Source organism: Capsella rubella, unplaced genomic scaffold (genome assembly GCF_000375325.1).
Source record: "Capsella rubella cultivar Monte Gargano unplaced genomic scaffold, Caprub1_0 scaffold_5, whole genome shotgun sequence".
Lineage (NCBI taxonomy): Eukaryota > Viridiplantae > Streptophyta > Magnoliopsida > Brassicales > Brassicaceae > Capsella > Capsella rubella.
In genome coordinates, this window is record NW_006238919.1 from 2,002,048 (window position 1) to 2,019,078 (window position 17,031).

The 17,031-nt window shown below is 32.6% G+C and overlaps 3 protein-coding genes and 1 pseudogene across 3 annotated transcripts; 2 read left to right on the top strand and 2 right to left on the bottom strand.

Moving 5' to 3' along the window:
- The first annotated feature begins 43 nt into the window (after positions 1-43).
- Positions 44-4,476, top strand: LOC17884986 (acyltransferase-like protein At3g26840, chloroplastic). Its single transcript, XM_006290610.2, has 14 exons — positions 44-492; positions 1,231-1,282; positions 1,403-1,458; positions 1,541-1,699; positions 1,790-1,894; positions 2,054-2,169; positions 2,285-2,406; positions 2,497-2,605; positions 2,730-2,860; positions 2,984-3,350; positions 3,445-3,558; positions 3,692-3,777; positions 3,862-3,971; positions 4,060-4,476. The coding sequence occupies exons 1-14, from the start codon at positions 108-110 to the stop codon at positions 4,248-4,250; spliced, it is 2,103 nt and encodes a 700-aa protein (XP_006290672.1). The 5' UTR covers positions 44-107; the 3' UTR covers positions 4,251-4,476.
- Positions 4,477-10,185: 5,709 nt separating this feature from the next.
- Positions 10,186-13,791, top strand: LOC17885144 (annotated as a pseudogene).
- Positions 13,792-13,894: 103 nt separating this feature from the next.
- LOC17884761 (zinc finger CCCH domain-containing protein 38) lies at positions 13,895-15,618 on the bottom strand. Its single transcript, XM_006292899.2, has 3 exons — positions 15,386-15,618; positions 14,265-15,105; positions 13,895-14,188 (listed from the first exon to the last, which is right to left on the bottom strand). Exons 2-3 carry the CDS (start codon positions 15,033-15,035, stop codon positions 14,159-14,161), a joined length of 801 nt encoding a protein of 266 aa, XP_006292961.1. The 5' UTR covers positions 15,036-15,105; positions 15,386-15,618; the 3' UTR covers positions 13,895-14,158.
- A 738-nt stretch (positions 15,619-16,356) lies between these two features.
- On the bottom strand, positions 16,357-16,938 carry LOC17885054 (S-protein homolog 17). The gene has a single exon (XM_006293018.2). The coding sequence runs from the start codon at positions 16,918-16,920 to the stop codon at positions 16,510-16,512; it is 411 nt and encodes a 136-aa protein (XP_006293080.1). The 5' UTR covers positions 16,921-16,938; the 3' UTR covers positions 16,357-16,509.
- Positions 16,939-17,031: the final 93 nt, after the last annotated feature.

Sequence of the window (17,031 nt, forward strand, 5' to 3'; positions counted from 1 at the left end):
GAAATACTAAAGTTAACATTTCCGCGCACTTTGTTGGCTCTTTCCTTTATTCAGAATAGTTTTGTTGTCATATTCTCTCTGACTCTCTCCTTAGAGCTTCTCATAAAATGGAGACTGCAACAGTACTTCGCTCAACGTTTGGTCTCTGTGCCGTCTCTTCATCAAATCCACGACGTCAACGGACCTCAGCCGCAAAGCATAGACTCACTTCGGTCAAATCTATAACGTCCACGACTCCTCCTCCTTCTAGTGGTGGTCGACGGAGAGGGAAGGGTAATGATGAAAAGGGAGCCACGGCGGTGGTGGCGAAGGTGGTCAAGAACCCGTATTCGGAAGTGGAGGCGGCGAGTCCTGATTTGAGGAAGAGCTTGTCGGATTTTTTGGAGGAAGCGAGAGATTTCTTGGGTGATGGAGGTGGTCCTCCTCGGTGGTTCTCTCCGGTGGAGTGTGGCGCTCAAGCTCAAGGCTCTCCTCTCCTCCTCTTTTTACCTGGTTTGTCCTCTTTCTACTTCAGAAGGGTTTTGTTTTTGGGTTTAGGTTTGGTTCGATTATTTCGGTTCTATGCAAACTTTATTCAGACTCAAACCAATTAGTTTGGTTTGGGTTTAGTTCTGTTTGGTTTCACTTTAGATTGGTTTAGTTTTATGTGATTTACCATCAATTAGTCATGATTAATTAATCTAGAGCTAGAAAGTATGATTGTGTAAATTTTTTATTTAAAATGTTATATTGGTGGTCAAATGAGATATGAATATTTTTTTTATAAATCGTGACTTTAGAGTTAGGGATTTTAAGATTGATTAAGTAAGTAAAAAGTTATATTAAATAACTAGATAGTAGAAAGAAAAAATAAATAAAAAGTTATATTAAATAACTAGATAGTAGAAAGAAAAAATAAATATGAGTTTAAGACTTTAGAGATTTATATTAAGTATTTAGTTAACTTAATATTAAACAAATAAAAAACAGTTTGGGTTATTGGTTCGGTTTGGTTTGAATCAAACAGAACTATTTTGGTTGATGAAAAGGTAAACCAAATGGGTTGTGTGTAGAACATATGATAGTTTTGATAATTTTTGTTTGGTAAAACTGTGATAGTTTTTATGGATTTAGACTTTTAATTACATTTTTCATGGGTCTCTAAAATGTTTGTGTGTGTGTGTGTCAAGCAACGTTAAGCTTATTCTAATTTCTAGGTGACAAAACTGAGGAAACAAAAAAAACTTGCAGGGATCGATGGGACTGGACTAGGGCTCATTCGCCATCACAAGAAACTTGGAGAGTGCGTAATTTCACATTATTCCTCTGTTTGTCCAAGAAGTGTGATTTTGGGTAGTTTTGTTTTTGGAAGTATTAACATCTAAGGGATGTTTGATTTCTGATGTTTGTTGTCTTTGAGTAGGGTTTTTGATATATGGTGCCTTCACATTCCAGTCAGCGATCGTACTCCTGCTAAAGGTACCTTTTTGTTGACCCTTTGAAGTAACTAAACTGAGAAGATAGTTACAGAAAATTAAAGTTTGTGTTCTGTTTTATGCAGAGTTGGTGAAACTTATTGAGAAGACTGTTAAGTTGGAGCACTCTAGGTTCCCAAATAGACCAATATATTTAGTTGGAGAATCTATTGGAGCATGTCTTGCTTTAGATGTTGCAGCCAGGAATCCTGATATTGATCTCTCTCTAATCTTGGTTAATCCAGGTACAAAGCTCTCGCCCCTCTCGGTCTGTAAAATTCTTAGTCGATGAGTGTCACAAATCTTTTTCTCATAATAGATACTGTTTGTTGCAGCCACACATGTCAACAACTTCATATCGCAACCTCTATCAGGAATGCTGAATGTTTTACCAGATGGTATTCCAACACTGTTAGAAGATATCTTCGGTGTTAAGCACGGTACACTTTTACTCTCTCCACATATTCTATCTTGAATCATCAGTTTAAACAACTAATTGAGTTTCAAGTTGGATCTTAAAATGTTAAGTTCAACATCAGTTCCTTGTATATCAAGAACTTATTCAAACATGACAAACATTTGTTTCTTTGTCTCTGTAGGCGATCCGCTGACTGGAATGTTAGACGCTTTGTCAAATGAATTTTCTAGCCAGCGAATAGGCGGTGTGGGTGGAGGGATGCTAAGAGATCTCTTTGCTGTTTCAACTAATATTCCTGTAAGTATTCCTTCTTAGAACCTCATGATCTATGGGGTTTTCAGTTTATCGTCGACACATTTTTCTACTTCAATTCTAGTGTTCATCTAGTAATATGATCAAAATATATTTGCAGACTCTTGGTAGGATGTTCCCTAAGGACACACTACTCTGGAAGCTGGAATTGCTTAAGTCTGCTATTGCTTCTGTGAATTCTCACATAGACTCAGTCAGAGCAGAAACAATGATACTTCTGAGGTCCAATACGTTTCTCTGTAATCACCATAAATTTCTGAATGTCTCTTACTTGTAAAGAGCATATATATAAGTGTTTGTTGACTACTGTAGTGGACGCGACCAATGGCTACTGAACAAGGAAGACATTGACAGATACTTGCGCACGTTGCCTAAATGTATAGTACGTAAGCTTGATGACAGTGGACAGTTCCCCCTTTTGGTTAGTGATCTATCTTCATCCAATAAACAAGAAATAGGATACTTATTAGGGTCAAGTATTGATACTATAGTTTCTTCATGTTAGAATATTGGATCATTCATTACACTTCAACTATCTCTTTTAGGAGGATGGCGTAGATCTGGCTAATATCATCAAGGCTACTTGCTTTTATCGCCGTGGAAAGTCTCATGATCACATTTCGGATTACATTATGCCTACCACATATGAGTTAAAACAACAAATGGACAATGACCGGTAAAATGTCTCACTAATTGCTTTGAGACATCGTAGTTTATGTAAATGTTTAGCAAAATAAATCAGACTATCAAATAAAAAGTTATAGTGGATAGATACCAAATGACAAATTATGCAGTGCAGATTGCTAGTGGATGCTACTTCTCCTGTAATGCTGTCAACTCTAGCAGACGGAACACTTGTACGTGGCCTCGAAGGATTACCTTTAGAGGGACCTGTTCTGTACGTTGGCTATCACATGCTCTTGGGATTTGACTTGGTTCCAATGGTATCTCAAATCTTGAAAGAGAAGAACATTCACCTGCGGGGTTTGGCACATCCAATGTTTTTTATGAATCTCCACGACACAATAGTCGACACAAAGATGTTTGATAAATATAAGATAATGGGTGGAGTTCCTGTCTCTAATTTCAGTATCTACAAACTACTACGTGAAAAGGCTCATGTGCTTTTGTATCCTGGAGGTGTCCGTGAAGCGATGCATAGGAAGGTGATAGTATAGTTTGTGAACTTCTTCTCACGGTTTCTACATTCTTTGGAAATTTTTATTTTAGAGGCTTAAAATGTATATTGTGACTATGCAGGGTGAAGAATACAAGCTGTTTTGGCCAGAACGATCCGAGTTTGTTAGAGTTGCATCTAAATTTGGAGCCAAAATCGTTCCGTTTGGTGTTGTTGGAGTAGACGACATCTGCGAAGTAAGCTTTCTCTACTATCTTCCGCTTTCTTCATGTTTACATCTTAGCGTTTTGGAATGTATTCAAAATGATGATAAACTCTATTCTATATCTATCCGAACCTCGGTTTTAAGTAACATTGAATGATTCTCAGATTGTCTTGGACTCCAATGATCAAAAGAAAATCCCTATCTTGAAGGATTTAGTGGAAACGGCAACAAGAACCGCTGGCAACATAAGGTGTTTCATTACACACTATTCATAGTTTGTTCTCAGAATCTTCAAAGTAATACTGATCATGTGAATATTGATTTTGAACGTCAGGGAAGGAGACGAGAGCGAATTGGGAAACCAAGATATCTATTTCCCAGGAGTTGTACCTAAGATTCCAGGGAGGTTCTACTATTACTTTGGCAAACCAATAGAAACAGCAGGTATGTATATTATCTAAAGCTATGCTCTCTACATCAAACCACTGACCTCAATACTAGCTATAATCGCGGGTTTTGTTTTCCGTGGCAGGTAAGGAGAAAGAGCTGAAAGACAAAGAGAAGGCACAAGAGCTTTACTTGCAAGTAAAGTCTGAGGTTGAACAATGCGTTGCCTATTTAAAAGTAAAAAGAGAGAGTGATCCTTACAGACACTTGTTGCCAAGGATGTTGTATCAAGCCTCACATGGTTTGTCTTCTGAAATTCCAACGTTTGATCTCTAACTTCTCTCTTTTAGTATTTTAAGTATACTGTGGCTAGATATGTTGTACGCATCTAATCATATGGTGTTTAGTGCCTTAGAGGTTCTATAAGATCTTTTTACTTGTTCATGGAAAAATAATACAATAATTAATTGAATGTATTTATTATGATAGTTTTATGAATGTATACAGTTGTATTTGTAATGTGGCTTTAGGATCAACAATTTAATTACTCTGTTTGAAATAATGGATTCTTCATTTACATGCATGTGACCAAAGGTAGAGGTAATTTTGTTCATTGTAAAACTCACAAGTCACAACCAAAGAAGAACGATGATTCTTTTTAGTTGCATCATGGATCTTAAAGTTTTCTAAAAGCATATTAGACATCTAAAAAAAAAGAGAGACTGCTAATTATATGTAGAAATCTCTGGATCGTAACCAGAAGTGTTTTCATAAAATGGAGACTACAACATTACTTTGCTCATGTGGAGATCCAACTAGAAGTATTTTCTTCTTTTTTTTGTTATTTATAAATTCTCGTTGCGGAGAATTTGGCACGTAAAGTGTGTGATGAACTGCTAATTTATCTTTATGTAACCATCCCACTTCTAAGCTATTTGAGTCCATGAATGCTGTTGAAAAAAAAGAAGAGATTCGTACTTTGCAAATTATATAAGAAGATCCAAAAGAGGTAACTGTTGTTACCGTGTGTTTATATCCAAAAAATTTATATTTATTATTGCTCTAAACTCTTTTAGATATAAGAGGAGGTACGTGTGTGCAATAAAGGACTTTTAGTCTACCTAGATACAGTCCGATCGATGAAAGCAAAACATTCTAAATTATGTTCTGTAAGTGTGAGTTTTTTGCCTTGCAGAAACAAATAAGGTTGTATCCTAAAGCAAAGATCACTCTCAATCTCAGCGTGACAGGTGACAACAATAAATATATATTTAAAACCTCGAACAACTTTACGTTAACAAATTTACTTCGATCGAATCAGGCCTTACATTGGTGTCGGCTAGGTCTGCAGGTAGATTATATAATATCCCACGTCGGTCGGTTGCTCATTTGTTAGGATGGTGTTCATTTCGATTAGAAAGATTGAGATTGCCACATACATATTAGTATATCACACATTTTATGATGTTTCAACTTTTGTTAAATTTTTAGGTTGACCACTTACTAATACATATAAGTCTAATTAATCAATCAGTTTAAAGCTTGCACTAATCAATTTCGAATATTGACTAGTCTAGCAATACAAGAACATTTAATTACCCAAATTATCACTTCTTAATTTCCAAAACTCCTTAATAATTATCAAATTTTCATGCATGGTTTAAATGTGGATGAGTGACAAACATAGGTCCACCACAATGATACCAGAAGCATTTATGATCATTTAGGTATAGTGGATTTGTATACTTAATTAGGATTTACCCCGTGGTACACCACGGTCCATAATTTAATATATTTGTTTGGTTGGTCATTTTCGTACTTGGTTTATATATTCTAGTTTTATACGTGTTTATTTCATTTAATTTTACATAAATAATGAATTTGTATTATAAGTAGATTCATAAAGATATGTGGTCAACCCGCGGTACACCGCATAAAAAATAAGTTAAAAAATTATATTTTAACTTAACCCGTAAAAATATTTTATTATAGAAAACCCGTAAAAAAAATAATCATATTTATGTAAACTCAAATCCGTCCAATCATATTTATGTACAATATTATTATATTTCAAAACATTTAGAGTTAAAATATTAATAATACTTTAAATTAAATGTTATAATAGTAGGGCATTAGTAAGAGTTTCTATAATATTTTAAACCTTTCTAAGAAATTAAATTTATAATATTTTGAAACTTTTTAAAATTTATTTTTCTTAAATATATAACCAGATTAAACAGAATATTTTTTAAAATTTGGATGCCTAAGAAACCCAATTTCATGCTCATTTGTAGTTGGAAACATATTAGTCATATTTATAATGATTTTGAACTCTTATATAAACATTTTCCCTTTATCAATTGAGTTATATACGTCCGTTTTCAAAAATTTAAATTGTAAAATGTGTGAAAAAAATTTGTATTTTTATTAGAAATATTTTTTATGCAATAATATAAATGGAAAATAAATAAGATTATAATATATTGGAGAGAGATTAAAGTTATTAGAGAGATATTTTAGGAAATTTTTTTGTTGTAATAAATATTTGTTTCCAATTTTGAGATTTGCTTGTGATTTAATTATAAAATTTACTTTAAGTTTTGTTATTTATTCAAATGGCCAGGGTTTGATTATGCAAATATTATAAAATAAAAGGTTATAACCCAAAATAGATTTGTATACAAATGTACTTCAAAAATGTTAAGATAGATTCAGTCATATATATGCATATGAAAATTATTAGGGGTAAACACTCTTATTCAGCCCCTCTTAATTAGCCAATCAAAATACAAATTTTTTTGAGAAATACTTTTTTTTGGTGTACAAATTTTCAAAAATACCTTTTTGGTGTATCATTTTTCAAAAATACCTCTTTTGTCTATCCATTTTCAAAAATACTCTTGTTTAATTATGAAAGATTATAAAGTTCTACAGTATATGGTTTATAAGGTAGTTTTAGATAATAACTAATACTGGAACATTCGATCCATATAACTTATAATGTTTTAACAGGTTTTAAATCGTTTTTACAAAGTTTACAAGGTTTTCATAACGGTTTATAATTTTTTTAAAGGTTTTTATAAGGTATTTATACGGTATTTATGAAAGATATATAAAATATTATACACATATAAAGGTAATTTGTGTGTATATTTATAAGTTTACAAATACACATTTGGAAAAAATTTAATTTTTTAGTGGCTTTTTAATAAATTTTGAAAAAGGTATTTTAAAAATAGTATGTGAAAAGGGGTATTTTAAAAATTTTCTAATACAACAATATGTCATATCATTATATATTTTAAACATAAATCAAAATTAAAATTAGAAAAAAAAATAAAGAAACAAAATCTGTATAGTTTTTATTTAAAAAATATATATTTTAGTTTTGATTTATAAAAGAGGGTTTAAGATTTATATTTTACAATTAAACAAAATTATACGTCGATTATAGTTTATAAAAAGGAACTAAGGTTTAGATTTTAGAAATAAATGAAATTATATTTTAGGTTAGATTTAATAAAACACGATCAGAGTTTAAATTTTATAAAATAATATATATCTATATATATAAAGTTAACTTTTTCTCTCTTCTCCTTAAGCCACATCATCATCCACCTCATTTTATTATTTAATTTTTAAAATTAATTATACTATTTTATCATTTAATTTTAATATTTAAACCTATGTAAATAAGTTTTTCCAAAATGAATATGAAATGTCTTTTTTTTTATATTATACATTATAAAACTAAAAAAGATAATTGATTAAAATTTAAAAAAACTTAATAATTATCAATTACCAAATATATAAATAATAGATTATAGTTTTTAGTGAATGTTTAAAATATATATATGATTATATTTACACAATGTAAACCTAAATATAATGAGATTTAACGGGAATAAAACAAAAAATAAGAAATTTTGAGAATATAAATCTATCTAATTTATGTCTCAAAAAATTTTCTAACATAAGTGACATAGGTCGGACCGAAACATGAATTCTTATTTTTTATACACATATAAAAAGGTAAAAAATAAAAATAATATTTCCTTAAAAGTTTCCAATATGAATTCAACTATTTGTTTTCAATACAACACATATGTTAAACTAATAAACAAAATAAAAAATTAACTATATTTCATAAAATTGAAAATTAAAATAAAACATTATTAAGTGAAATAAATTAAATATAAAGTAAATTATACTAATATGTTAAATTTAAAAATTGTTCCATATGAAAAAACAAAAAAATATATAAAACATAAAATCAGAAAAATATACAATAGTATATAAATCATCATTACGAGATATAAAGTACGACAAATCCAAAAAAGGAAAACGTAAAACAAAAAATAATAAATTATGACAATATATAAAGAGATAATGTAAACAATTAAAAATACAAAAATCCGCCCGAAACCCACAAATCATGTTCAAATTTCATGCCAACATATAAAAGGGCCTAAAATATTAATATCTAGATCTATATTTGGTAAAAACCCTAATACCACACGTTTCTCAATGATTCCCAACCGCAATTCCATTTACGCCCACACTTCGACTTATACTATACACTCTTAACTAGGTTTTGACCCGCGCTACAGCGCGGGGGAAATAATTACTTATATATAAATTTTAACGGATTATTAAAAATAATTTATTTAACCTTTTACTAAAAAAAATAAAAAAATTTAACGGATTAAAATATAATAAAGTTTAATTTTATTACAGTACAGTCGATTACAATGAATCATATATTTGTATAATAAGTTTAAATAGATTACAAAAAAAAAGTTTAAATAAAATAATAAAAGGAAAAAGCGAGTAAATAATAATATATTGAGTTTTGCTACAATTTAAAAAAGGGTATAGCACGAAATAATATTTATCGATAAATTATTAAATTTGATCATTTTTGTAGTAGAAGTAGGAATAGACGTAAAAATTACATACTACAATATATTTTTTGAAGGACCAACCCGTAACATAATTCATATCGTAAAAACATTATTCACAACTCGCTTTACCATTATAATTGTGATTTTAAAAAATTACCCGTGAACTATCTAAAATTTACGTAGTTTGATATATAATACTTTATCAATAAAATTTATGTCTCCAAATTTACATCTATGTATGGAAAACAATAGTTTTACTATTTTAAATCTAATTTTTTTTATAAATTTGAACCTTTTAATTATAATATTTTGAAATTTTTTAAAATTTTAAATATGCTCATGTAACAATGATTTTAATATTGGTCATACTTATAATGATTTTAAATCATTGTCCAAAATATTTAACCGAGTGTAATTGAGTATTATATGTCCGTTTTGAAAATTCAAATTGCAACATATGCGAAAAAAAGTTAAAAAAAATTTAAACATTTTTCATACTTAGTATAATATTATAAATTGAAAATGAGATCAAATAAAAGTGAAAGAAGAATGATAATTGTTTTTAATATATTCTATTAAACTACTTAGAAAAATATTAGGAAATCTTAAAATTAGTTATGGAAATAATATAATCATAAAATGAGATATGGAAAGTATCCGATGTATGTATCCGAATCCATTTTAATATCCAATTTTGAAGTATCCAATTGTTAAATTCGGGTTAATTTTTTAATTTTGACCCGACCCGCATTTTATTTTGTACTTCTCTTTTACTAATATAGAGATTTCTCAACGACTATTGAAGCTAAAACTCAATAGTTTTTCTATACAAACACAATTTAAGTTTTAAAAAAGTAAAGTATGGTATAGTGAAAAAAATAAGTAGGAAATAAAATACAAACCAATTATTTATAAACAATATAATAAAATTCCGCGCGTAGCGCGGGCAACCGACTAATATATATATATTTTTTGGTTTAGGTTATAAAATAGTGGTTAGAGTTTATATCTTTTATAATCACTAGATATAATCCTTTTAATCACCATTGTGTTTGTCAAATGATTATCTCTTTAAACAGAATTATGCCACATGTGAAACGTCCAATATATAGATTTTTTGTTCTTATATATACAGTAAATATTTCTACATCATGCGAATTCTTAAACAGTAAATTCACAGCGACGATATACACTGACTAATTATATCACACAACCTCTTAAATAATAATAAATACCACATGTGACATGTAATAACGTGCTCAACGGAACAGAATTGATTTCCGCGTTGCCTCTTACTTTTGTTTCTGACTATAAAAGCAAGTGCAAACAAACTGCAAAGAACTATCTCTTTAGAAGCTTCTCACAAAATGGAGACTACAACATTACTTCGCTCAAGCTTCGGTCTCTGTGCTGTCTCATCTTTATCATACCTACGACAACGGACCTCAGCCTCGAAACGTAGACTCATTTCTGTCAAATCCATAACATCCACGACTCCTCCTCCTTCTACGAGTGTTCGACTGGAACGGAAAGATAATGATGAAAAGGGAGCCACGGTGGCGGAAAAGGTGGTCGCAAACCCGTATTCGAATGTGGAGACGGCGCGTCCTGAGTTGAGGAAGAGCTTGTCTGATTTTTTGGAGGAAGCAAGAGAACTTGTTGTAGACGGAAGCGGTCCACCTCGTTGGTTCTCTCCTTTGGAGTGTGGCGCTCAAGCACAAACTCAAGGCTCTCCTCTGCTCCTCTTTATACCTGGTTTGTCCTATTTCGATTTCAGATTTTGAATTCAAGAATCATAATGTATATCAACCTATGACTCAACCCCCTTGGGGTTGTTGAGTATCCGTGTCTCATAATGTATAACCTGCAGGGATCGATGGGACTGGACTAGGGCTCATTAGCCATCACAAGAAACTCGGGGAGTGCGTACTTTCACATTATTTCTCTGTTTATCCAAGAACTTTGAGTTAGGAAGGGATATTGATTTCTGATAATGTTGTCTTTGAGTAGGGTTTTTGATATATGGTGCCTTCACATTCCGGTCAGCGATCGTACTCCTGCTAAAGGTACCCTTTTGTTGCGCCTTTGAAGTAACTAAACTGAGAAGATAGTTACTGAAAATTAAAGTTTGTGTTCTGTTTTATACAGACTTGGTGAAACTTATTGAGAAGACTGTTAAGTTGGAGCACTCTCGGTTCCCAAATAGACCAATATATTTAGTTGGAGAATCTATTGGAGCATGTCTTGCTTTAGATGTTGCAGCCAGGAATCCAAATATTGATCTTTCTTTGATCATGGTTAATCCAGGTACATAGGATCTCGGTCTGTAGGAGTATTCTTAATTAGTTGGTGAATATCACAAAACTTTTGTCGTAATAGATACTGTTTGTTGCAGCCACACATATCAACAACTTCATATCGCAACTTCTATCTGGAATGCTGAGTGTTTTACCAGATGGTATTCCAACACTATTGGAGGATATCTTCGGTGTTAAGCAAGGTACACTTTTATTCTCTTCTCATATTCTCTCTTGAATCATCAGTTACACAACTGATTGAGTTTCAAGTTGGATCTTGACATCATCATCATCAATCATCAGTTACACTTTTATGTTCAGTTTTAGCATCTTGTTGATTCTATTAGTGACGGGTGTGATGTTATACAACATCAGTTCCATGTAATTCAAGAACTTATTCAAACATGTGTTTCTTTGTCACGGTATGGGATCCGCTGGCTGGAATGTTAGGCGCTTTGTCAAATGAATTTTCTAGCGAGCGTATGGGCAGAGTGGGTGGAGGGATGCTAAGAGATCTCCTTGCTGTTTTAACTAATCTTCCTGTAAGTATTCCTTCTTAGAAACTCATGATCTATATCAGTTCTAGTGCTCATCTAGTAATAGGATCTAAATATATTTGCAGACTCTTGGAAGGATGTTCTCTAAGGACACATTGCTCTGGAAGCTGGAAATGCTTAAGTCTGCTGTTGCTTCTGCGAATTCTCACATTTACTCAGTCAGAGCGGAAACAATCATACTTCTGAGGTCCAATAAGTTTCTCTCATAAATTTTCTAAATATCTTTTACTTGTAAAGAGGTATTCTAGCTTGGAGCATATACAAGTGTTTGTGAATATTTGGTTGTTGACTATTGCAGTGGACGCTTTCAATGGCTACTGAACAAGGAATATATTGACAGATACTCGCGCACGTTTCCGAAATGTATAGTCCGTAAGCTTGATAGCAATGGACAGTTTCCCCTTATGGTTAGTGACTCTTCATCCAATAACAAGAAATAGGATACTTCTTAGGGTCAAGTATTGAGACTAGTTTCCTCATGTTACAATATTGGATCATTCATAACCTACACTTCAACTATCTCTTTTACATCTCTCACTTTAGGAGGACGGCGTAGATCTGGCTAATATCATCAAGGCTACTTCTTTTTATCGCCGTGGGAAGTCTCATGATCACATTTCGGATTACATTATGCCTACCCCATATGAGTTAAAACAACAGATGGACAATGACCGGTAAAATGTTTCACTAATTGCTTGAGACATATCATAAGTTTTCTCTATGCTTAGCAAAATAAATCAGACCATCAAGTAAAAAGTTATAGTGGATACCAAATGATAAATTCTGCAGTGCAGATGGCTAGTGGATGGTGCTTCCCCTGTAATGCTGTCAACTCGAGAAGACGGAACACTTGTACGGAGCCTCGAAGGATTACCTTTAGAGGGACCTGTTCTGTACGTTGGCAATCATATGCTATTGGCATTTGACATGATTCCAATGATATCTCAAATCCTTAAAGAGAGGAACATTCACCTGCGGGGTTTGGCACATCCGATGTTTTTTCTGAATCTCGATGACACAATACTCGACACGAAGATGTTAGACAAATATAAGATAATGGGTGGAGTTCCGGTCTCTAATTTCAGTATCTATAAACTACTGCGTGAAAAGGCTCATGTGCTTTTGTATCCTGGAGGTGTCCGTGAAGCGTTGCATAGAAAGGTGATAGTATGGTTTGTGAACTTTTCTCGGTTTCTACGTTCTTGGAAATTTTTATTTTAGAGGCTTAAATGTACATAGTGACTATGCAGGGTGAAGAACACAAGCTGTTTTGGCCAGAACGATCCGAGTTTGTGAGAGTTGCATCTAAATTTGGAGCCAAAATCATTCCTTTTGGTGTTGTTGGAGTGGACGACATCTGCAAAGTAAGCTTTCTCTACTCTATTCCGCTTCCTTCATGTTTACATGTTAGCAAATCAGCAACCACCGCGATCTGCATTATATGAACCATTAAAATTTCTACATTACTCGACATTCTACATATTGCTGCGTTCAACATTTTAGATTTTATTGGCTTGAGAGTACTAGCAAGAGGCAGAAGCAGTGTCTCTGCATTCAAAATGATAATAACTCTACATATGCTCTACTCTATATCTACCCGAACCTCGGTTTTCAGTAACATTGAATGATTCTCAGTTTATTCTGGATTCCAACGATCAAAGGAAAATCCCTATCTTGAAGGATATAGTGAAAACGGCAACAAGGATCGCTGGCAACATAAGGTGTTGCATTACACACTATTTATATATTGTTGTCATAATCCTCCTAGTAATACTCATGTGAACTTTGATCTTGAACACTAGGGAAGGGGACGAGAGCGAATTGGGAAAACAAGATATTGTATACTCTCTACATTAAACCACTGACCTCAATACTTGCAATAATGGCGGGTTTTCATTTTCATGGCAGGTAAGGAGAAGGAGCTGAAAGACAAAGAGAAGGCACAAGAGCTTTACTTGCAAGTAAAGTCTGAGGTTGAACAATGCGTTGCCTATTTAAAAGTAAAAAGAGAAAGTGATCCTTACAGACACTTGTTGCCAAGGATGATGTATCAAGCCTCACATGGTTGGTCTTCTGAGATTCCAACATTTGATCTCTAGCTTCTGTGGCTAGATATGTTGTAAACATCTAATCATTGATGTTTAAAAGTTCTAAGATTGTGGAGGTCTAAGATCTTTATCTGAACATGCAAAACTAGACAAAATGTTTTAAATTGAATGTGGTTGTACTTGTAAATGAATTTATCAATAAAGGTTTTCTGAATGCAGTAACATGTGATGCGGCTACAAGCGATTCAACTACTCTGTTTAAAATGATGGATTCTTCATTTACATGTTATGAAGGTAGAGGTAAATTCCTCATCGTAAATTTCACACCCGGAAGAAGAACAATTCTGACTAAACTCGTTTGTAGACAAGACAAAGGTCTAATCTTCCCCAGTTGCAGAAAGCTGTGTTATGGGAAATCCCCTTTAATTCTCTTATCTTCTATGCTTTGACATATTTGTCTACATAACCCTGCCAAAACAAAAATGAAGAACCATGACGAGTCTGGTTCAGTAATGATAGAATCTGAGGGGATTATGTTACTTACCATAACTAGTTTGGTCAGCTTCTGCTGTGAAGTGTCAATGTACTTATCGATCTTAGCTCTTGATTTGGGTATACGACGACCCTCCATTGAATTCGACACTTTATCCACAACTCTCTTTACAATAGTCTTAAACGCCTCTTTGCTCATATTCCCTTGTCTCCACGATGGTTTCAGAAGATCCTTGACGAATTTTGTAAGCACGACTTTGAAAAGCTTCATGGACCTTGACGAATCTCTCTCCTTTGATTTCTCTGTAGACTTTTTCCTCATGTCATCGCCTTCATGTACATTGTTTTCTACCTCCATGTCCTCGTTATGAGAGTTCGGTGTTCCAGTCTCATGGCTGTTGCATTCTCTCCCAATCTCTGCATTCTCACCAAACTCATCGTTCTCTCCAGAAACAACAACTCCAATATCATTTCCTGCGGTGTTGTTTTCTTCAACATCAGGTGGTTTGTTGGAAGAAACACTGACCCGAGCTGTCATGTCAGACTCACTTAGAGCTTGTTTATCAACACCTTGGTTGTTTTCTTCCATACTGAGTGGTCTGTTCGAAGAAACGCTCGCCCTCGGTTCAGCACACAAATCGTTAACCGGTTCATCCTCTTGAACACAATCTAATTCCACAGAAGCTGGTTCAAAGCTGTCTACAAAAGGATCATACATATCCCCACCAAGACCACATTCAGGAACAGTTTTGGATTTTGCAGAGTAAGGTGAAGAAGAAGCTTGTCTTGAACCATCATCAGGAAGCTCTATCTGAAGATTCATGTTCAAGTATTTGGTTGTGAGCTAACAAAAAAAAGACAATGTCTATCCGAGAAGTTTGAGATGCTTGCTACTGCATTAGAAAACAAAAAAAAAGACCAAAGCTTTTAGTAAATCAATTCCTGGGTTACTTCCATTAAACCTCTAAAACATGAATCATAACAATGCTGCAACACAGAATCAAGAAAAGCTCAATACTTTAGGAGGAACCCTAAACCCAAAATCAAGAAAAAGTTCAATACTTTACAATGAACCCTAAACCCAAAAATCCAAAAGATTCATCGCTAAACTAAAACATAATACTGAAATTGATCAAAACAAATTAACAGAATCAGATGCAAAAGAGAACATACTTCTATACGAGATTGAAGAAGAAGAAGAAGAAAAGCTAAATCGTGTCTAGTGATGATTCCAAGTCCATTGTTCAACTCAACGAAGAAACCAGTTTCTACTTGTGAACTTGTCATCTTCTGTATTTTTTTATTTTTTTTCCTTATTCGTTTACAAAATCGAATCGACCATCACAAGAAAACGATTTAGGAGGAGATGAAAGAGGGATTGAATCAGAAAGTGATGATGATATTGATAATGAATGATACCTTAATGGTCTTTTGGATCGAACTCCTCAGACTAAGGAAGATGACTGAAAAACAAAAAAAATTGCGTTTTTTATATATATAAAAAGAAGAACCCTAACCATTTTCTTTGGGCTTTTTTTGGGTCTTAACGTTTGGGTTGGGTTTTGAGACTATAAACTGCATGGACTATAGTATAGTATTACCACGACGCATTTTTCAACAAAATATATATGGTTTGTTTTCAATAACTATCACGACACCATACAATATACATATTAGAGAAAGAAAAAAAAGTATTATGTTGGAAATTTAAACGTAAAGCAAATCTTGATTGGTAATATTTCGTATGGTTTTATAAGTCTAGGGGAAAAATTGTGGCAAATTTTTTATTTTATCTTATGTTGTTAAATACAGTAATTATTTATTATTTCGTAAATCTTGATTGGTATGATTTCATTATAATTATAGTGGAAAAATAATTACTGAAATCTAACGTTGAAAATTGTTAAAAACTGCAAAAATTCTTAAATAAAACATAACACAATTTTAAAATAAAAGCTAAATAGGTTTTAGCGGTTACAAAACGAAAACAATGGCTTTTTAATAGTCGAAATCGTATTCTTTAACACCAGGGAAACGAATATGATTCAATTGATGTAATATTTAAATTAAATTGTTTTGAATACAGATTTTTATTAGGAAAATATTTCTTCATAATCCTTCTTACAAAGAGAAAGAACCTTAATTAGAAGTTTTGTATAGTTTTAACAACACAAAATGATCTTACAGATCATTTACAAACAATGAAATGAATCACAAATGAGTTCTTACAAGATTTTAAACATAAAAGATAGATTCAAGTAGCTATATCCAATCGTAAAGACAAACTCGTAACGTTTTTAATATATCCAATCATAAGCTTTATGCATATTAACTGGATTCCTAATATGTAAACCACCTTCTTTCTTTAAATAAATCCCATCTTCTCTAGCTCTCCAGTCCCATAGGCCTCCATGATCCGTATGACTAAAAAGTTTAAACGCTGTAAAATTCTGATAGTGTCTATAATTTGGCCCCTGTCTCAAAGTACACATGAAACGTGTCGTACCCAAAAAGTTAGTGCTAAAGTAGTCTGTAAAATGTTGTCCGATTGGTATTATTCTTGGACCTAAAACGTCATCTTTGGAATAGCATCTCATCCATAGGAGTTTCTTGAATTTGAGTTCGTTCGCAATCCTGATTCCGGCTCCTGATACATGACCAAGCATGCAAAGACCAAACACGAATAGAAAAACTGAGAAATTTTTCATTGTTGTATATTTTTGGATTATTTTGGTAGATCTATTGTTGTGTTGACTTGTTTTTGTGTTTCTTATATAAAACATCTATGTCGCTACCTTTGCATTTTACAAGTTTTCTTT

What these genes read in the sequence shown, in the direction of transcription:
- LOC17884986 (XM_006290610.2), top strand. Translation starts at nt 108, where the DNA reads ATGGAGACTGCAACAGTACTTCGCTCAACGTTTGGTCTCTGTGCCGTC. An exon ending in CAACAAATGGACAATGACCG is followed by an intron (nt 2,861 to 2,983) that starts GTAAAATGTCTC and finishes TATGCAGTGCAG; the next exon opens with ATTGCTAGTGGATGCTACTT. An exon ending in AGAACCGCTGGCAACATAAG is followed by an intron (nt 3,778 to 3,861) that starts GTGTTTCATTAC and finishes TTTGAACGTCAG; the next exon opens with GGAAGGAGACGAGAGCGAAT.
- LOC17884761 (XM_006292899.2), bottom strand. Translation starts at nt 15,035, where the DNA reads ATGAATCTTCAGATAGAGCTTCCTGATGATGGTTCAAGACAAGCTTCT. An exon ending in AGCTGACCAAACTAGTTATG is followed by an intron (nt 14,189 to 14,264) that starts GTAAGTAACATA and finishes TTGTTTTGGCAG; the next exon opens with GGTTATGTAGACAAATATGT.
- LOC17885054 (XM_006293018.2), bottom strand. Translation starts at nt 16,920, where the DNA reads ATGAAAAATTTCTCAGTTTTTCTATTCGTGTTTGGTCTTTGCATGCTT.